We start from the raw sequence: 21,759 nt of genomic DNA on the forward strand, positions 1-21,759 counted from the left end.
ATAATAATAATAATAATAATAATAATAATAATATTAATTAATTATAATATAAAAGACGACAAACAAAAAGGAGCGAGTCTTGTGTTCAGAAAGATCGAAAAAATATCCTCTCTCGTCTTCCGACGCCCACCGTCGCACGATGGGCGATTTAGATATAATATATATATTTATATATAATATATGTAATATGTATTATAATATACCTCGACTTGTGTTCGGAGCTGCGACTTGAGCATATCTTCGTTTAAAAAATGGCAACGATTGACAAGAACTCTCGACGATTAAAAAAATAGAAATGCAGACAACGACGAAGTGGGTAATGGAGTGGGTGGGGTGAGATCCGGGACGAAGGACAAGCGGAAGGGAGGAGGGATCGCGGGATTAATACAGACTCGATGTCGACAAGCGAGGGCGGGATGGGGTTGAACGGAAATACACACCAGCTAGGCGCGGAGGCGGCGGCGTCTGCTGTCACCCCCGCGCGTGCCGATTTCTTTTACACATTCGGTTCAATTCGCGTTCCGCTCTTCGGGATGAAGAATTCTGCAAAAGAAGCGGGAGTCGCGGAGGGGGGGGGGGAGAGAATTCGCCCGTTGTCTCTTCCGCTGCTGGTCGCGGCGCAGTAAAAAAAGCAAGGCCCCGCAGAGGCCCCGGTCGGTTTGATTAGCTTATCTTCCCCCTTTCTCGTCCTTCTTCAAAAACGAGATTACACGAAGAAACGGACCGTAAGAAGAAAAACGCGGGGATATATATAATAATATACATGCACGCACGCACATACAGGCGCGCCCCCTCTCCCGCGCGCAAAGGACAAACGCCCGCCGTACTCGCGGCCCTTTCAACCTCGCAGGGTACGCACCCTGCAGTAGAGGGAGGGGGGGGGGCGTTCGTTCGCTCCCGGGGACCCTTACGATCCGAGCGCGACGCTCGTCCGCAGCAACACGGAGGGAGGACGAAACTCTGTGTGTGTGTGTGTGTTTCTGAATATGAGAGAGAGAGAGAGAGAGAGAGAGAGGGGGGGAGATGTACATGTGGAGTGTGTGCGTGTGCACAGAAAGCTCTCGTCGTTCCTCCGGTCGTGCGCGGTCCCGGTCCCGGAGAGGAAGCGGGTACGGTGGCGTGTATGTAGAAGATAGACAGATAAACAGACAGACAGATAGATAGATAGATGGATAGATAAATCGAACGAAACGGATGTGTAACGAAGGCACGCGCAGCGGACACGCGCGGTGACGATCGTCGATACACATCCACGTGCGATTGCGTACACACATATGTATACATACGTATAGCTACATATTTCACGCGAACATGTATATACATATATATACATACACGTAAGAGGATATATAGAGAGAGATATTAAATATTAAATGCAGAGGGTTAATAGCGATAATGCGATTACGCGCCTCTCCAACGAAAGAAAGGACACACTACGTGTGTGTGTGTGTGTGTGTGTGTGTATGAATATGTACGTGTGTGAGAGAGAATGTGTATTTAAAAACGTCGATCCTTACGCGAAACGAGTATCGCTTCTCCTCCGTTGTACCTTTCTTCCCTCCTTTCCCGACGATCGGATTTAGCGATCGCTCGATTATTACTAGTCGAAGAATACACTTGCGAGAGCCGCCGGCGCATCGACCGACCTCGTTTCTAAAACGCCCGTTGTTCCTGCCTTGAGAGAGCGGACGCGTGGCCCCTCGACGCGTTATATGCTCTATTCTTTGTGTCTCTTTTATCCCTATTTGTTTTTCCTTTTTGCACCATGTTCTCTCTGTTTGCAATTTTCTGCATTCTCTAAACCGCGACGGATTCTTAAATATAATTTTCTGTCTCTCTCTCTCTCTCTCTCTCTCTCTCTTTCCTTCCTTCATGTTCCCGCTCGTTCTCTACTTCCTCTGAGAAATGACGTTACGGCCCAGCGGACCACCCGCCGTCCCATCGGCGAAACGCGCGAAAAATACAAAATCTAAATCTCGTTTCGATAAAATATCATTCGCTGCCTGTGTTCCCTCATTCACTCGTGCCTTTCTTTCTCACATTCTATCGTACACTCATGCTTCACAGATACCTCCCGACACACGATATACACATACATATATATAGCTACATATATATGTATACATATGTGTGTGTATGTGTGTGATTTATATATATATATATATATATATATGTATATATATCTATATAATTTTATAGTTATTATTTCAATTACTATATCGCTTATATAAAGATATTGTTTAAGTTAATACTCTCTAAGTGGCGAGGGAAGCCGGGTGGAACAAACGCGCCGTTCGCGCAATATCACTGCGTGATTTCGTGGCGAATCGAGGGGCCCGTGACCCTCTTCTCTTCTCCCTCTCTTTTTCACGTGTAGGATGTCTGGTCACATCTGTCGGTGTGTTCCTCTATATGTGTGTGTGTGTGTGTGTGTGGGTCTGTATGTGTGCATGTATGCACTTATATGCGTACATGCGTCGGAGCAAATGTGTCGCGATTCGTGTACGTGTTGGTAGTTCTCGGTAATCTTCACTGTCGCAGTCGCGACGAGCTCGCAGGTTCGTCGAGTCCGTAATTGTACACTTGACAACGGAAAACCTCCCCCCGCGGATCGATTATAAGAACTTAACACTTTCTACGCGCGCGTTCCAAACGAACGCTGAGATCAAGACGTACGAACGCTTTCGTTATTCCTCCGTGTGAGAAGAGTTTCGAATGAGGAGAAGAGGCCCGCGAGGGGAGGATATTCTTACGGTTGCCCAGTGCGCAATCTTTGTGAAATTATCGAGATGACTCACACTCACTCATTCACTCTCTCTCTCTCTCTCTCTCTCTCTCTCTCTCTCTCTCTCTCTCTCTCTCTCTCTGCCCAGCCCTTTTGGCACAAAATCAAACATTGCATTAAGATAAAAAGCGTCAGCTTCGTATCTTCCCCCGTCATTGGACTAAAGAAGAATCGATCGTGATTATGTACGTGTGTGTGTCTACTCTCGTCATCGGCTGGAAAATACGAGCGTAAGCATGCTTTGATATTCGAATAATAATATATATATGTATGTGTACATATATACGAAGCTTAGAGAAGCAATGAAGAAATCGAAAAGAGATACACATCTTTGGACACGATTTGAACGTGGTTCACTCAGTCGTAATTATCACTAAGAAAGACAGAAAGGAAGAAAGAAAGGAGGAAAGAAGAAGAAATGAGATTAACAAGTGAGAAGAAAAAAACATCTTTCGCGAAAGCTCTAAAAGGCTCATGCTGAACAAGCAGCAGCAGCAGCAGCAGCAGCGGCGGCGGCGGCCTCCGGTTCCCAGCAAACATTCGACCAAGAGAAATCTCAGGAACGAGCGGAGAGTTCTTTGCGTTTTCGTCCTTATTTTTCTCTCTTTATCTCAATGCGAAAGAACAACGCACCGTGTGTTGTCGAGTGTAAAAGTCAGGAAGGCGAGGCCGGTCGGTCCGCGACTCGATCGATATCCATGTGTTTCGGACCATTTAGCCTCCGGGGTTAGCGGAGAAAGAAAAGTAGCGTCTCGGTAATCATCAGTCTCGCTACTAAATACATATTTATATATCAGTCGAATCGTCGCAGCGTCGATCCTTTTGCGGGCGATAGAGAGGCTCTCTTATTTTCTGTGTTGCTTATGTTTTGTTTTTCTTCGCGTCAGTCCGGACGACAGTACGATCGAGTACCATTCGCGAGATGCACGATGGAGTACTCTTCGCGCCGTCTCTCATATATATTTTATATATATATATATATATATAAATATATAAATATATATGTATATATATGTATATACATATATATGTATATATGTGTGCCTCGAGAAAGCTTAGTACTCGACGAGCCGCGAGCCTAATCTACGCAAGCGTCGGGAAGGGGGGAGTGGGGAGGGGGGGGAGAGGGAAGAGGAGGAAGGAGGGTGTAGGATGAGCAGCGGGTGCGGAGGCGAGTGAGAGGGCGGGCCTAGGAGGGATGGGAGCATGGGGAAGGGGGAGGGAAGCGAGATGACGATGACGGTGGGGTGAGACAATGTGTTTTCATCTCTCTCTGTCCCTCTACCTAAATATATATCTCGTAGAACTTAAAAGCTGGCTTCGTTGTATCCGGTCAGCGGGAACGACGGACTCGAGCGACCGCACGGGCGTCGAGGCATTCCCGTCGCGTAAAAGAGATTATATTGGCAGCCGTGGAATTGAGACATTGTGCGCGTCCGATCCCCTGACGACGGCGGCATCGCACACTGTGGATAAACGACGACGACGACGACGACGACGACGACGACGACGACAACGTCGCTAACGCGATGGTGGTGATGATGATAATGATGATGATGACAACGACGACGACGACGATGATAATGAGGATGATGAAGCGCACGACGATTCGCGAGGATCGCGCCGCCTGCATCGCGTCGCCGTGGTTCCCCGACAACAACAACAACAACAACAACAGCGACAAAGTCGTCGCGCGATCGCGATCGCCGCCGTCGCCGTCGCCGTCGTCATCGTCGTCATCGTATCTGCCAGAGTTAGCCGCCGTTCGTATTCGAGGAACGGTAGAAGGTAAGTTGATGCAGCCGCTGCGTATACCGGGTGTCGCGGCGCGGTCAGCTGACGCGGCTCCGCGCGGGCCTTTAGGAGAAGATACGGAGTGCCTGCATCACCGGACTGGAGCATACCGGGCACATGGGATCGGTGCCCTCGCAGAGTCTTTTACCGCAGTCCATGCAGAAGTGATTGTGTCCGCAGGGCACCAACGCAGCTGTAACCTCCTTGTCGCCGCACACGAGGCACTCTCGCCGTCCGCCGCCGAGGAGCGAGTCCGTGGGCGACGCCGGGCTCGCCGATGCCGGTGGTGAGGGCCTCGACGGCAGCGTCACGCTCGGAAACGACCAGATCGAAGACGCCGAGGCCGGCTGCGACTCGAATGACGGCGACTCGCCGAGACCTTCGTCTCTCTCCAATCCCCCAGCGCCCCAGATCGCCACGATGTCGTTCATCCCCGCGGCGCCGGAGCTGCTGGACGAACTGCTGCAACTGCCGCTACTCGAGAACGCACCGCTCGAGCCGTTGGAGGCGTTCGATCCCGGGGGATCGAGGCAAGTCAAAATTGAGCTGAGCCCGCCGCGACAGAGCGCGCCTAGTAGATCCGCCTCGTCGCATACGCTCGCACTAGTGCCCGTGCGCAGGCTGATGTGAGCTTGAATCTCCCGCCTAGCCGCCTCGACGTTGTCCGGGAGGCCGGTCACCTCGAATACCGGCTCCTTGTCGCGACTAGGTGTAACAATGTAGGTGTGCGTCTGATGTTGAATGCGCTTGATGGTAGCGCCCTTAGGTCCCACGACCAGACCCACCACTCTGTAGGGTACGCGTACCTGAATCGTCACGTGGCCGGGGACCGACGCGGGTGGCCCGGGTGGCGCGCCGAGGAGTGCGCCCAGCGAACTCTTGCGCGACGCTCTGATCTGCGAGAAATGCTCCGCAGCCGACAGGATTTCACGCTTCGCGCGGGCGACGTCCTCCTTGCGACCTGTCACCACGAACACCGGCTCCTCGCCGCGCACGGGCGTCTTTATGTAGGTGTTGGTCTTGGCGCGGAGAGCCTTGATCTTGCAGCCTGCAATCAGAACAACAGAGGGACAACGTGAGGTTACGCTTGCTTGCTCGCTTTGCATGAAAATCCGCGTCTGATCGTCGGCGGCGGCTCTCGCGGCGAGCTTCACGACGCGACGTGACGCGACGCGACGCGACGCGACGAGAGTCGAGTGTCGTTCGCGCGCGAGCGCGAGCGCGGCTCTTGCCGTTGACCTTTGACTTTGGCGCAGCGAATAAACGATATAAAAGCGCTCTAAATTTCACAGAGCGAGGTGTCCTTCGCTCGAAAAACGTGAGTGAAAGTCCCACGCGCGTTTCACACGTTTCACACGTTTCAGTTTCCAGCCGAAGTAATGAGAGTGAGAGAAGAACCTGTACGTCCGTCGCGAGACGGGGAACGTCACTGAGGTTCTGCTCTGGAATTCCGATCGAAAAAATTGCGCTCGACCGACGCCGGTTCCGAATGAAAAACATTCACTCTGCGTCGGTGGAGAAATTACTTGAAGCGGCGACTTGGCGGCCACTCGTGTCACTCTGTTTCCCCGAGTGGAACCCCAGGCGAAAACAACCACACGTAGAGAGAGGATCGATCGTTTCTATGAATTAACGCGCATTCTCCTACTACAACATGCATTATCCTTTGTTGGTCGCATTTCGTCCGTGTTGGCCGCAAGGCCGCCCACACGCCTCAACTTTCCAAAATAGCTTTGTTTGCGCACACGCGCGCACGCGCATGATGCAATTGTTTGCATATCGCACCGCGAGAGACGCATCTCGCTCGCAACGCGATGGGGAAGAGGGAGAAAGTGAGAAAGAGAGACTCGCAGGAGTAGGAGACGCTACACGAAGCGAGAGAGCAAAACGGCACGGCGTGGAGAGAGAGCAGGGTGCAGGAAACTGGAAGGAAGGAGGTCCCGACCCGGTCTGGTCCTCGGTCTCGCAGACTCTTTGGCCTTGAGCCAGCGCAATGCTAGCAATGCAGGTGAACCACTCCTCTCTCTTTCCTTCTTTCGCTTCTTGCTCCTCTCCGTCGTTTCCTCCTCGCGTTCGTTCGTTCGTTCGTTCGTTCGTTCGTTCGTTCGTTCGTTCGCTCGCTCTCTCGTCTCCTTCTCGCACGTCCTGAGAACCTCTCGCCTTCTCTCTTTCTCCCTCCACCATCACCGCCTCTCTCTCTCTCTCTCTCTCTCTCTCTCTCTCTCTCTCGCTCTCTTTATCCTCCTCTCTCGCCCCGTCCTCCCTTTCATTCAGTTCACTCTCTCCTTCGTCGCGCTGGAAGAGAGAAGGCGACGCGCACGTTGCATCGCATACCAGCGGCTGCTTCGCGCTGCTTCTCCCTCTCTCGGCCAGCCTGCATTCTCTCTCTCTCTCTCTCTCTCTCTCTCTCTCTCTCTCCCGCTCGCTCGCTCGCTCGCGCGCACGTCGATCTCTCGTAATCAAATTTTGCGTTTTCCAGCGTGAGTCGCGGCGCGGGAGAGGGCGAAACACAGCGGCGACGGTGGCAGGATTCGAGACGAAGCAGCGTGTGAGGACGAGTGCAAGGTCGCGAGTGAATTCCGGAATACTTTGTTTGCGCGCGCAACGGCAAGAACGCTCAAGAACGAGCCTTCGCGGCTAAGCGAAGGATGCCTAGGACCTTCGCGCGCGCAACGGCGGCGACGACGACGGGCACCAATGTCACGGACGTCCCCCGCTTCTTCAGGGACATGCACCGCGCGCGCGGCGCGTACAGTCTTGACATCGATGCGGAACGAAAGGCGCTCGCGGCGTGCACGCGCATGCATGCATGTGCACACACACACACACACACACATACGCAGCGCGCGCGCGCGAACCATCGGCGATACGCGAGCGCGAAAGGAACCTAACCCTCGCCGGGGTACACATGGGAACCGTCGGGAGGTCGTCTCGAGGGCGTGAACGCTCTATCGGAGTCGTAATTTCGCTCGACTGTACGTTACGTCGCGCGTTCTCTCGCGGATCGTCGGAAGTCGAGTATTACGTCGCGTGCGTCATCTGTCTCTGCAAATTGAGCGTTTCGAAGCGTACGAGCGACGAGAGACGCATTTTCCGGCCGCGGGAAACGAGGAGGCCGTTTCTCTCTTTTTCTCTTTCTAATGTCATCCTCGTTGACGCGTCGATCGCTCGGGAACAGGACGAGTCGTCGCATCGGCCACCTCGACGGACCGCGAGAGGATCGCGTTGAATCATCGTGCGTCGGTAGAGACGCGAAGCGGTCCCAATGGCGACCGCTCGGAGCAACTCTGAACGCGCGCCGGGTCCCGCTCGAGTTTCCGTCCGTCCAAACTTCTCCAAAGTTCTTTCTCTCTTCCTCCCTTGTACCGGAAATTCGCCTAGAGCAATCCGGAGCGGCCCGGTTCGGTTCGGCTAAATAACTCGGCGCTGACTCTCCGCACGGCGATGGGTGGCAACGACGAGAGGCAGGTGGACGAGAATCTGAGGAATACGCGCACGAGACGAATTTGCACACAGGTAGGTAGGTAGGTATACGCGTGGCAGGAGAGCGAAGACTCGCCAAGAGGAGAGGAAGGTTGCCGCTCGTAGAGAGCTCAAGGAAGGTGGCGACGGTGGTCTTGTGGTGGTGTTGGTACTGCTGCTGCTGCTGCTGCTGCTGCTGCTGCTGCTGCTGCTGTTGCTGCTGGTGCCGGTATTGATGATGAAGAAGAAGGAGGAGGAGGAGGAGGAAGAGGAGAAGAAGAAGAAGAAGAAGAAGAAGGTGGTGGTGGTGGTGGCACAAACGGAGAAATAGGAGGCGGTGGGGCGTGGGTCGTAGACAGTTGAAGGGCCGCGGCCAAGGTGAGGCGAGATGGAGAGAAGGGAAAGGAGAGAGAAAGAGAGAGGAAAGAAAGAAGGTCCCGGTCCGTCGGAGAACGCCGCTCGGGGGTCCCTTCGCTTTGTTCGCCTGGTCTAAGGGACGGGAGAGAGGACGAAAAGAGAGGATCGAAAGGAACGAGGAGAGTCTCTCGGGGCCTTCTGCCTCTCGTCGGTCCGGCCTGCCGAGCCGTCCAGGTTCCGTTCGCAACGCGAAATCGTAGACCGTAGCCCGGACTCTCGACGATCCTGAAGATCGACGGCGCGACCATCCCCGCGCGACGAAGAGGACCCGCCGCCACGAGGAGGCGACTCCACACGACTTCTCATCTCGTCTCGTCTCACTTTCTCACTACTACCTATCGGGGGAAACGCGTCACTCGTATAAACGACAACTACTGCGTGCTGCTGCCGCACGTGGCACCATCTCCCTGAGTGAGCATAATGATGAGCGAAAGTCTGTCTCTCTCTCTCTCTCTCTCTCTCTGCATCTCTCTCTCTCTCTCTCTGCATCTCTCTCTCTCTCTCTCTCTCTCGGCGGAGTCGCGACTCTCCATTCCCACGATACGTCACGCGCGTCGAATGACGTTGCTAAAATCCGCAGCAGCGGCGGCGGCGACGGCGGCGGCGACGGCAACACGGCAGTCCCCAAAGGCCGCGGGATCAATAGTTACAGGCTTTCACGGTCCGCGGCTGCATTATAGACGCCAGTCGTGTAACTCGAGTGCACCACGGCCACGGGCCGCCGGATATAGGCTACGCGCCGAAACTTTGTCCTGCCTCCGCTGGGCCCTCGAGTTTCTTAAATGATCTTCATTGTCCGCTGATTCCGGGCACCGTTTGCGTGCATCGGAGGATCGATCGCAGAGAAATATATTTCGACGACGGACGGACAGATGCGCGAGAACTCCCTCGGAAAGGTCTCTCTTTCCGAGGAAAGCCCGGTTTCCTTCCCCGAGCGCGCGCGACCAGCGATTCTTATCCGTCGTTTTGTCAGTTTCCCGAAAGGAGAGGATCGAAGCGACGTGTACGAAGGATAAGAGACCCGAGAGAGGGACGCTCGCCGACCACCTGCGCGCGTCTTTTACTTTAATTACGGTCGCCGAACAGCCCGACAGAGACACGCTTCTTCCTCGACCAGAGGAAGACAAAAAAGGTCCATCGTCTGAAGGCATTTTGCATTGCCGGGAGATTCTCGAGAAATGAGAACTTAATCGACGCGAGTCCCGTCCAGTCGAGTCTCGCTGTGAATTTTGCATCAGCGTGCGACAAAAAGACCGCGCGAGAACGCGAGCGCGTCGCGAAACTCGTAAATTTCCGCGCTTGGGAGATTGTTCTTCCCGACGACGGAGGAAAAGCGCGTCGGAAAAGTGGACGCCACGGCGCGGCGCGGCGCGGCGTCGGGCCGTCTGCTGCGTCTCCGGAGGAGATTCGCGCGCATCACGGGAGGAGATTCGGATTTCCTCTGCCACACGAGAGGAGAGACCATATAGTTAAGTCTCGGCCACGCTTAAATTTCCCTCGCTCGATCGCGCCGCGCGCCGGCACGGCCAAGAGGTTTGTTTAGTGGCCGTGAGGCCCTTAAGTAGCGGTACCCTTTGGCGTCCTGGACGTCGTCCGTGGGTCCGCTCCACACGGAGCTGGCATCGCGAGTTTCTCAGGCAGGTCAGTGAAACTGCGCCGTCAAGTTGAAGGCCAACACCCCCACAATGCAACGGCCGAGCACCACCGCGTTCTCCCCACCATCGTATCGTTAGATCGTCTCCCGCCTCTCCCGCCCCGTGCGTGTCCCCTTATCCCCATCGCCCCTTCTTCTTCTCGTCCTCCTCCTTCTCTCCTTCTCCTTCTCCTTCTCCTCCTGCTGCTCCTCGTCGTCGTCGTCGTCGTCGTCCTGCAGCTAACGCTGCCCCTTCTAACGTAATCCCGGCTCGACACGCGCGGCGCGCGATACAAGCGAGGAAAGTCCAATAACGCCCCGATAACTGGCCTCCCCCCCCTCGCGACGCCCGCCTCTGTGCAAATACTCCCTCGCAAAGTAGATTTATCGCGCTCGGGGACGATCAATCGCGCGCTTCTCCAATTGGGTGTGCAACATGGCCGCGAAAATTTGCCGATTTCCCGAGGACCGGCGATCATGGTTCTCGCACATCGCCACGATATCGCCGAAGCTTGAGAGAGAGATCTAATTACCGACGAGATATTCTGGCCGACAGACAGCCCGTTTCGAGCGGAAGCCATGAGAGAAAGCTACCGACACTGCTCGATATCGCCGAACTTTATCGTCCCCGAAAAATCCCGCCCGGCGACGAAGGAGGACGAGAGCACCAGCGCCGAGAGCGGCGCGAGTGAATGGAGTTATGCTCCCTCATCATAGGGTATCGCGAGATAATTCATCTCGACACACCACGGCGGTGGCGCTCGCTCTTTCTCACTCTCCTCCTCGGCAGGTCGGCCGAACAGGACGTAGCAGCGCGCGCGGTCATTCGTGCGTTGACCATCGGCCAGTCCGCATCGGCGAATGCGCGCGCGCAGGTGTGCTAACGACCCGTCCGTCGTCGCGTCTTTTCTTTCTCCTCTCCTCTCCTCTCCTCCTCCCCCCCTCTCTCTCTCTCTCTCACTCTCTCTCTCTTTCGCTGCCCCTTTCTCTTTCTCTCCTTTCTCTCCCCCTACGCGAGAGATTTCTTCCCTCTCGCTCTCTACCTCCTTCTCTCTTCTACTGACCCCTCGCGAAGGCCAGAAATTCCAGCCTCCTCTCGAAATAGATCGATGACACTCTCTCGGCGACTAGCGTACGCGTGCACGCACGCACGCACGCACTCTCTCTCTCTCTCTCTCTCTCTCTCTCTTTCTCTCCCTTTCTCTCTCCGCCTCACTCTCTCGGGGCTGATGTCTCTGAAATAACCGAGGCGAGGCTCACTCATCGGACTGGGGAATAAGGTGCAACGCACGCATCCGTTCACCATACGCACTCTCTTTCTCTCGTTCCCGTTCTCTTTCTCACCATCTTCGGCCGGTCGTCTCCGTTCCACCGCGTCCTACTCCCCCTTGGACCCCCGTGCCGCGCTTCTTTCTCGCGTCCTTCTCCGTTCTTCTTCTTAATCACTCTCGCTCCGTCGCGTCTCTCGGTCGATCCCTGTTTCCCTTTCTCTCGCTCGCTCGCTCGCTCGTTGCAACTGCCGTCGCGTCCGACACTGTCTCGAATGGCAGTGGAGGTCATACTATATTAAGATTGAACTCCACTGACACTGCCGCCCAACGACGTTCATTCTCCTCCTACTCTTTCCCTCTTTCTCTATCTTTCCCTTCCTCCTCTTCCTCCTCCTCCATCGCCATCCCTCCCGTCTCTCTCTCTCTCTCTCTCTCTCTCTCTCTCTCTCTCTTCCCCCTCTTTCTCTTTCTTCTTTCCTCCTTCTGCTCTTTCGTTGCTCCTTCTGACCACACGCTACCGCCACTCTTTTCCATCGGACTCGAGCGGCAATCCTCACGATAATACGTGCGTTCTCGTAGCAGAAGATTCCCGGCTAGGGTCTCCGCCCGAGATCTCACGATGGAAAATGTAGATTATGCCAGACCGTTAATCTTCTATGGAAATGCAGCGAAACGATGGTCCTTGAAGAGAGAGAGAGAGTAAGGGCACCCTTGTGCCTCCGGCAACGAACGTCGGTGTCTCCGGAAGCGCATCGAAAGAGAAAGAGAAAGAGAGAGAGAGAGAGAGAGAGAGAGAGAGAGAGCACGCGCGCGCATGCGAGTCCATGTTGCATAGAGGCGACTTTTATTCCCGCTCACAAATAAGAACGTAGGAGATAAGGAGCGAGGTGCGTGCGCTTCGGGCTCTATGCCGAGTCCCGGTGCCGATACGAAGAGAAATGCAGAAGAAAAAGCAGAAGAAACTTGCGCGTGCAGCATGCGTGCGACGCGTCGACGCACGAGGCGAACGAGCGAGAGAGCGCGTTCACCCGCTCCCGTCGATGGGATGATTCATTGCCGGTCTCCGCGAGAACCCCGGCGTCGTTCGGGACTTATGCGGCCAACGGCACGGTTATAATTACGCGATATTGAATGTCGCGATATTAACAAGCCGCGGTGGAAATAATAGACCGTCGACGACGACGACGACGTTGTCTACACCGCGTGGAAGCACCACTCCGTCCAGAGAGAGAAAGAGAGATCGTTGGTCTCTCCTGTCCCTCTTCTTCGGTCGAGAGTCCGAGGGGGTGAGTCATTCGTCGCGATCGACCTACCTCAAACTCACTCACGGCCGAGGGAGCGTAGACAATGGGCGGTCGGTGGCGGCCCGAGGAAAAGCACCGGCGAGGAAAAGGCGCGGACCTGCCGATCGCGGGAGACGTTTGCCGGTTACGCAATTTTCCGCCAGATGCGGCCGAGCGTTCTCCGGTGAAATAAGGGATGATTTATCACACGACGTCGTGGACTTATCGCCACCTGCTATCGGACCAGGCTCGCGCGCTCGCGCACTCCATTTCAGCCGGATGAAGATAGTATGAAATTGCGCGTCGGAATCGAGAGATTCGACCGTCGAGAGTTTTCCACTGTGCGAGAAAGCTCTCTCCCTCTCTCGCTCGACGACGACGACGGCGACGTCATCATCGTCGTCGTCGAGCGTCTCTTTGTTCGATTCGCGTCGCGTCCCTGTCGCGACCTCCGTTGTCCGCCGCGCTCTTCGCTATTTCGCTATATCTCCCCCTCGTGTTTCTTACATCGTGCCTTTTCGCTCTTTCTCTCTCTCTCTCTCTCTCTTTCTCTCTCCACCTTGCCAACGCGCCGGCAGATTATTACAGTCGCCCATCCGCCTCCGGCGGCGAGTCGGCGCGCGAGTTGCCGACTCTCCGGGCGAGCTCGGTGCTTTTGCGCGCGCCACGATAACCCGCGTGCACGCGGCGGATTTATACCTCGGCATCGAGCGGAAACCGACCCCGGACTGAAGAAAGAAAGAAAGAAAGAAAGAAAGAAAGAACGAACGAACGAAGGCGTAGCTGCGCGCGCAAAATGTAGCGTAGCGAACTATCGCCGCCACGTCGTCGCGAAGAGGGACTACACCTTTCCTCGAGAAGAACCGAAGAGACGTGAGACGTCGTGCGCGCTAAGAAGCGAGTTTCACGCATTTCGCGCGCGCGCGCATGCCGGCTCCATAAATAATCGGCCCAAAAGAATAATTTAAACCCACGGGCGCCTCCGAGCGCGACTTCGACTTTCCACCTCCACGGGCCGACCGACTCTCTGCATCACGCGCGGGCGCGCGCGCGACTCCTAGCACTTCCTGTTTCGACCAGCGCCGATCAGTTGAAGCGAACGCGATTACTCGCCGGCCCCCCGCTAATTTATGTTCCTCTCGGTGCCGTTTTCATAAATCGAGGAGCGCGGCCATCTCGTTTGTGCTTTGCGGCACTTCTCCTCCTCCTCTCTCTCTCTCTCTCTCTCTCTCTCTCTCTCTCTCTCTCTCTCTCTCTCTCTCTCTCTCTCTCTCTCTCTCTCTCTCTCTCTGCCCGTCTGTCTGCCTGCGTCTGTCCGCACAGAGCTTTCAACCCAACAGCAACACGCGATCTCTCTCTCTCTCTCTCTCTCTCTCTCTCTCTCTCTCTCTGTCTCTCTCTCTCTCCTCCGTCTCGCATGACTTCCGCGACTTCGATTTTATTCAATTCCTCACGACACAACGTCCGTCATCGAACGTCTCCGGCAAATAATAATAGAGTACGGTCGACGTCAGAGTCAGCGCGTGTCTGCTTACTATTATAGACGTGACGAGGAGCCGTGACAAAAAGCCGGCGTGGACGCGCGCGTGGTCGCTAAGCGCGCTTACGCTCGCGGTTGCGAGTCGCGAAATCCAAGGCGCGTGAATAATGCGCGCGCGGCGCGAGAGCCGATTGCGAAAGACGCGCACTTCGGGAGCGATGTTATGCGACGAGCGGCGCGGTAGATTCGCCTACTTTACTGTTATCTGGAATAATACGAGTCGCAGCCGAGCGCGATCGGCCGTACGCGCGAGAGAAGATCGATCGAAAATATTCCAAGTGTGCGCGCGCGCGCGCGCGCTCGAAACGACACAGTCGCGCATAAAATGTGTGTTTCATCCTCCGGTCGCGAGGCGCACGGCCGAATGCGAAATTTCCTGCGACAGCCGCGTGCTCACCTCACCCCGAGGCGAGGGAACAGGGTCACGATACGCGAGATTACGCAACGCGCGCGACGGATAAGCGAGACCGCTCCACTTCTCTCCCTCGATTTCTCCGGCTCCTTTTGTTTCGCAGAGCGGCGCACCGCGGCGAGCGAGAGACACGTTCACGAGCGAAGGAGAGATCGATGATGGGCGACGGTGGCCGTCAAGTGACAAGGCCACTGGCGGGGGGAGGGAGGGAGGGAGGGGGGGGGAAGGAGGAGGCATGGACGAATTATTTCAACGTCCGCCCGGTATATGAAGGCGGCGAGGCGTTTCGACGCGACACGATAGCGATTATCGCGAGCCTCGACGACGGGGCGAAGGGAGACACCGACGATAGAAGAGAAGGCACGGGAGCGAGCGAGACGGCCGGCGATGCGCGCGGCGGGAAAGAGACGCGGAGTGAAGCGGCAGGGAGGTGCGGAGGAAAAAGGTGACGGCGAGAGGACGAAAGAAAGGAAGGCGCCCGGGCGAATTTACAATCGTAAAACGTAATGCACGGCCGAGTGCTTGCTGCTCCGGCACGTCGTCGGCCGGCGTTAAAACACCGCCGCCCGAGACGCTGCGCGCACCTCCACGTCGTTCATTCATTTTTATGCCGGCGCCTCGAGAGAAAACGAATCGCTGGTCTGAAAGAGCACACGTGTCGGAAAACACGACACCTCGCGAGGGCCAGAGGAGATCTCTCGACGAGCGGGAGAGCACGAGGCCTCGCGAGCACGCGAGAGCGCACTCAGGCGCCTCGTGAATTCGTCGATCGATCGATCGGAAAAACAAAGTTCAGTTCCTACGGTCTCTCTCTCTCTCTCTCTCTCTCTCTCTCTCGCTCTCTCTATCTCTCTCTCCTGTCGGAGGGAACGCTTCAACGACGAGCGACCCGGTTTATATATAGTCTTCCGCGAACGAAAGCCCTGCGCGCGCCTTGCCGCCGCACGATGCGACGATAAAAAAAATCATGTGTACCCTCAAATCCGTAGAAATGCGTGCATCTCGCCCCGATGCGATGCCTCCTCCGAAGCGACGAGCGATAAGAGTGTAAATCTATCTGGTTTCTTCATCCTTGCAACGCGAGGAGATGGCAAGAAGGACACACGCGCGCGCGGCCTCCAAGTCGGCGAGAGCGCGCTAGTCGCGCGCGATAAGAGTGTCGCGAATTGGGAAACGCGGCTGCGTTAGAAAGTCGCGCGTGGGTGTGAGTCAATTTAATGTCAAAACGCGCGCCGCCGCCGGGCCGCGGCCCACGTACCTCTCTTTATCTCCCTTCCTCCTGGCCGACGCGACGGTGCCACGCGCTCTTTCCGTCTCTCCCACTCGAGTCGCGCGAGCGTTACGCGCGTAAGGCTCGCGCGGATGCCTCCGCGAGCGAATAGTACGTCCATTCATCGAGCACCGGAGCGAGTAATAGCGCGAAAAAGAAGCTCCAAGCTCGACCGAGAGACCCTCTCCTCCCCCCCGCTCGAAACGCGCCGGGCATTCTCGGCAGGCGCTTTGCTGACGACGCGAGATTTGCCTGCATTGAGAAGAAATGGTATTAAAATTAAACAAATATATTTGTTCGGATACGACTGTGAATACGTTTATTTGAATTAAACAATTATTTTCTAAAATGCAAGAAAAGTTCGCATTCAGGGAGAACCTCTGCTTTTTCATTTTAGAAATTAGTCGCTTAATTCGAATCAATGTCGTATTCACAGTCGTCTATCCGAACGAATATTTGTTTAATTTTGATACAATTTTTGCTCGGTGTACTCTCGGCAATCGAGGCAAATGCCAGGATATCCCACTGTACGCCCCACTTTGGCACCTCCCGATGTGCCAAACTATCGACACTGGACTGATTCGCCGCCTCCAACCTTCCTTCCCTCCTCTTCTCGATATACGCCGAGCTAAGCTTTGCGTGTAATTAATACATCATTATTATTCTCATTGTTACTAGATCGAGCGACTGGCCGCGAGTAAACGAGAACAATCGCTACTCGGGCGTGAGCGCGTCTCTGTTTACTCCGCGCCGCGGCGCGGTCGCCCGCGTAAGAAGCGTCTTTTTTTTCATACTCGACCTTCCCGACCGCGAAAGAGATCGATATTGGGCAACGACTGGACTGCATTAATTAGCGTCTTTATATAACGAATCGCGCGGCATATTGTGGTCGGCAAAATATTAATAATGCGCGACCGACTGTCTGAGTTTTTACGTCACCGAGATTCGACCGAGCGGGCGGCGCGCGGCGGCTCGCAGCACGCCGTACGGAATGCGCTCGTCCCGGTGCGGCGCTTTATAGTCGATGGTACATTGGTGTATTCTTCGTGCGTGCGTAACACACGAAACATGTATAGTTTCATAGTGCTCCGCGCGTTCATCTCCTTTTTCCGGACGTTATCGTCGTGACTCACGCAAAAGGCGCAACGTTTTCGGAGTCGAACACGAAAGCCACACGATAATGGAAACACTGTTTCTCCCGCCACTTATCGCTACGCCACTTATCACGTATATGAAAATTTTGACCGCTCGAAACGTTTCTAAAACTAGACAGAGAGATGCGGCGGGTCAAATGTCAGCAGCAGCAGCAGCAGCAGCAGCCGCAAGAGGAGCGCACAGGGAAAGAGAGCGCCGGTCGATTTCTTCAATTTATCCAGAAATATAATTCGGGTCTTCTTGAAAAGAAACGGTAGAAATGGAAAATATAACGGATAAGAAAGGAGGAGAGAGAGACAGAGAGAGAGGAGAAAAGAAAAAAAGAACAGGGCCAAAATATTTTTATGTCGCGCGGAAAACGCGAGCGCGACTAGATAAGCCGTTCTTCGAGTTTGCGGTCTCTTCCTATAAATTATTTATCGTGCTAAGGATGCGATAATTCCGGCCGCGATAACGGTAATGCGCACATACGCAACTTAGCGGGAAAAAGAGTTGCACGTGCGTGATTATTTCCATCGGAGAACCGCGCCACGTTCGACGATCGCCAGAGAGGGGCTCACGTCGCGACGCTTTCGACGACGACGCGCGCACACACACACACACACACACACACACACACACACACACACACACGCGCGCCCTCGCGTAAATTCGATATTTTCCGATGCTTTAGCCGCCGGCTCTTCCTCTCTCTCTCTCTCTTTCTCTCTCTCTCTCCCCCTTTCGTCGTTTTCAACGTCCGAGACAATGCGGCCGAAAACGCATCGCTTTGAACGCCGATACCGCATGAAAATTGAATTAATTATTCGCGTCTACGCAACGGGGTTATCGCGCGTCGCCTAACCCTCGTTGTCGTATACCCTCCTAACCGACCAATGTCTCCCTCGACGATACAACGCACGCATACGCGGCGCATACACACACACACACACACACACACGCGCGCGCGCGGTACGCGCATGTACGCACGCGAGCTCGCTCGCTCCGAGACACGCGTGGCTTATCGATCACTCGCAGAAACAGCCCTCGGTGTAACAGGCCCGACCGGTGTTTCCAGCCTGAGATATTGACCTAACAGTGAATCATCCGCGACTGTACACCGCCATCGTCATTACGCAATACACGCACAACTATATATATATATATATATTTTTTTTTAATGCGTGCGCACACGTAGCCATGTCTATACCAAATTAACGAACACACAGAGACACCACCGGCCGGCGGCGACTCAGCGTGTTTCACGCGATACAATTTTCCGTATCGCACGTCGGCGATGCGATATCGCCGTTTCGAGTGGTCGGCCGTGGGATTGGCCGGCCGGCCGGCCGGCCGGCGAGTGTCGCGCGTCTCGCAGAGACACGGCCGGTCCGTCACCTCGCGCGCGTCGCCAATAATTCATCGACTGTCCACGTCGCGACGCGATTCGAGGATCGCACAGAGCGCGACGTACGCGCGCGAGGCCGCTTTATCTCGCACGTGCGATAAGCGGTGGTGGTGTCGGCAGCGGCGGCGGCGGCGGCGGCGGCGGCGGCAGTGACGCGGTGTTTTCATTGTCCTCCCATTCAATCGCAGCCGTGGCGGCGCAGAAACGTAACGCGCGGTCGACCGACCGGCCGGCATCTAATTGCGCGTTAAACGCGCGCATTTATCAGCGTCGGGAAGACGTTGCGCTTTCATCGGACGTCGTTTCGCGTCGGAGAGCAAGGAGAGACCGAGGAAGGGAGGGAGGGAGGGAGGGAGGGAGGGAGGGAGGGAGGGAGAAAGAAAGGGGAGAGAAGCGGCCGACGCGTCGCGCCGAGAGGACGCGATTCTCGCGATGTATCGCGCGCTGGGGGTCGTCGCGAAAGTCGCGTCGATATAATTTCGCGCACGAGGAGGCGTCCCGTCGTGACTAACCTCGGCGTTTTCCACCGCGAGGGTAGATAGATAGATGGATGGTTAGATAGGTAGGTGGGTAGGTGGATATGTAGGTTGCTTGGTAGGTTGGTAGGTAGGTAGCTAGGTTTTCTGGACGGCACATCGCGGTCTCTCTGTCTCTCTCTCTCTCTCGCGCGCGCGCTCACGCTCGCGCTCCCTCTCACCCCTCGAACATACGATCGATATACACGACGACGACGACGACGACGACGACGACGACGACGACGACGACGACGACGACACGGGTGCATGCTCGCGCCGAAGGCGCCAGAAAAGATTAGCAGCCGCGGCTGCTACGCCAATGGTTTCCATGGAAACTTATTCAGGGACAGAAACGAGCCGAGAGGAGGTCCGCGGACCAATCCGTACCATTTCGGTTCCCGAAAGAGAAAATCGCGGACCGGGCCGCCGCGCGCCAACTTCAGCCTATCCCGGCAAAAGAAAGCGCGCCTTATTACCTCTCCCCTAGTTTGGCGGTCTTTTCGGGGGCGAGTGCCGAAAGTCGTCGTCGGACGCGCTTGTCCTTTTCTTTCTTTCTTTCCTTTCCTTTCCTTTTCGCGAACGCTTATCCGAGGTTGCTCGCCGGTAAACAGCCGTGTTGTATGTTCGTCAAATATTCCCTCCGTAAGCCGGCAGTTGGAAAGGCAAGCAAAACGGGACAAGCACCTGAAGAGAACGAACAGAGAGAGAGAGAGAGAGAGAGAGAGAGAGAGAAGGGAGGAGGGCACGTCGCACGCGGTCAGCCGGATATCTCGGGGGTCGCCCGTTGTCATCTCTCTGGACAAACACAATCGAATTTCGATCGTCGAGCGGAAATGGAGCACACGAATCCGGCGGTACGGCGAAATTCGCGGCCGAACTGTATTCTCTGATAAATCGACCGGGCATTATTCACCGGTGCCACGTGGCCGTCGCCTGTGCGCCACGCCGCGTCGCGGCTGAAGTATGACGCGAGAGAAAACCTGGCGAGGAAAATCGCCAACCATCGGTCCCGCCGCGACTGTCACTCCGCGAGGAATTTCTGAAAGACGATCTAGGTAACGAAAGAAAAGAAACTCGTCGTGCGTTCGTTATTCCTCTTTTCCTACACCCTCCGACGGTTCCGCGAGAGCATCATTATACCCCTCCGCGAAAGATATCCCTTAATATAACAAGTACGATATATACGTGATATATGAAAAAGTACATGTAAAAAAAGATATATGTAAAGATATATGTGTAAAAAGATATATATATATATATATATAAAAAGAAAGACGATGCGGAAAACGTCGTGGCGCATTTTCCCCCGGCTAAATTTTGCCTTCCCCGCTCGCACTCTCGCTCTCTCGGCGAAAATCGGCGGAATTCGCGGTATCGACATAACCGCTCCTTATATCGCGACCGACCGAGCGCGCACGCAGGCGCGGATTCTCGGCCGGCCGTGCACGCCGCGATTTTTCCGGCCGAACCGAGTTTCAACTCGGCAAACTACGCGCCACGCGGTACGGAGACGGAGTGCATACCTCGACGATGACGTCCGGCCCCGGCGACGATGTTTTCTTTATCCTACGCGCGATACCCGCGAGATATGTGGCATCGCAAGGAGAGTGTAGCACGGCCCGAAAAATAATACATTAAGACAGATAGTACGGTGGAGGCGCGAATTTATAAAATTGCAACATTGTCGTATGCACACACATACACACACACACACACACACACACGTAGACGCGCCGGAGAAGACTGGTGAGTCAAGCGGAGGGGAGGGAAGAGGAAGAGGAGATACGCGGCAAATATCGGCGCAAGTTGGAACCTCGACCGCGCCGAGCCGTGCAGCACAAGTATATCGCGCGCGTTCGATACGCTTTCAATAAATGAGTCGCAGCGTTCTCCCGAGACGTTACTCACGCGCGCGCGCGCGCGGTTTATCTCTCCCGCGCTCCTCCGTACAGAGACGCGCGCTGCATTTTACCGTCGTACTAAATACCGAGATAGCGCGCTACCGCGCTAATTATTTATTCGCGCGCTCGGCTAATCGCTCATACGTGTAAATATAGTCGAGCGAATCACGTCGGACACGCTGCGCATTCGGGAGAGAGGAGGTCATACATATTTTCACCGATTATTAACGCGAGAGCGAGAAGGACCCCGGCGGGCATGCAGAAATCGCGAAAGGCGCACGGTGGTGTGTGCGGCAGACGTCGCGCAGACGAAGCCTTGAAGAGAGGCCCGTATCCTTGAATTTATTGCGAAATCCAGCGCGGCGGCGCGCGCTCGGCCGCGAATTGAGCGTAAACACGCGCGCGCGCGCGCGCGAACGCAAGCAAGCAAGCAAGCAAGCAAGCAACCGCGTGCGTGGTTCCTTGCACTTGCGCGTCGCCGCGGAGAAATCGATATTTCAGCATAAAGAGGGATCGCTGATCGGCGACGAGAGGGAGGGAGAGAAAGGGAGAGGGAGAGGAAAGAAGACGACGACGAGCCGCTCTGCACGAGGCGCTTTTACAGCCGCATCTTTACGACGTAAAAATAATTGTTACTACGTGCCCGCCGCCGCCTCGATATTTATATCACGGCTATCGATTCTCTCTCTCTCTCTCTCTCTCTCTCTCTCTCTCTCTCTCTCTCTTCCTCTCCCTGTCGCGTCAGCGTGCGAAGCGAACGGATGGACTATTCGCGCAAAGGAGTTGATCGATAGTTTATCTACGACGAGAGAGAGAGAGAGAGAGAGAGAGAGAGAGAGAGGCGCCCCGTCGCTCGGCGGATGCAACAAAGTCACGCGAATATTATCGCGGAATTGTTATTTGCGCGCTACCGGATGAACTCGGAGGGACTTTC

General features: G+C 55.1%; 1 protein-coding gene across 1 annotated transcript in view; it reads right to left on the reverse strand.

Moving 5' to 3' along the window:
- Positions 1 to 3,804: 3,804 nt before the first annotated feature.
- Positions 3,805 to 21,759, reverse strand: part of LOC105181303 (RNA-binding protein MEX3B) — a 42,474-nt gene continuing 24,519 nt past the window's right edge. The window contains exon 2 of the mRNA XM_011137993.2: positions 3,805 to 5,627. Within this exon, the coding sequence (XP_011136295.1) occupies positions 4,645 to 5,627 (983 nt within the window). The 3' untranslated portion in view covers positions 3,805 to 4,644. The remainder of the gene's footprint in view (positions 5,628 to 21,759) is intronic.

This window comes from Harpegnathos saltator, unplaced genomic scaffold, assembly GCF_003227715.2.
Source record: "Harpegnathos saltator strain DR-91 unplaced genomic scaffold, Hsal_v8.6 scaffold25, whole genome shotgun sequence".
Taxonomy (NCBI): Eukaryota; Metazoa; Arthropoda; class Insecta; order Hymenoptera; family Formicidae; genus Harpegnathos; species Harpegnathos saltator.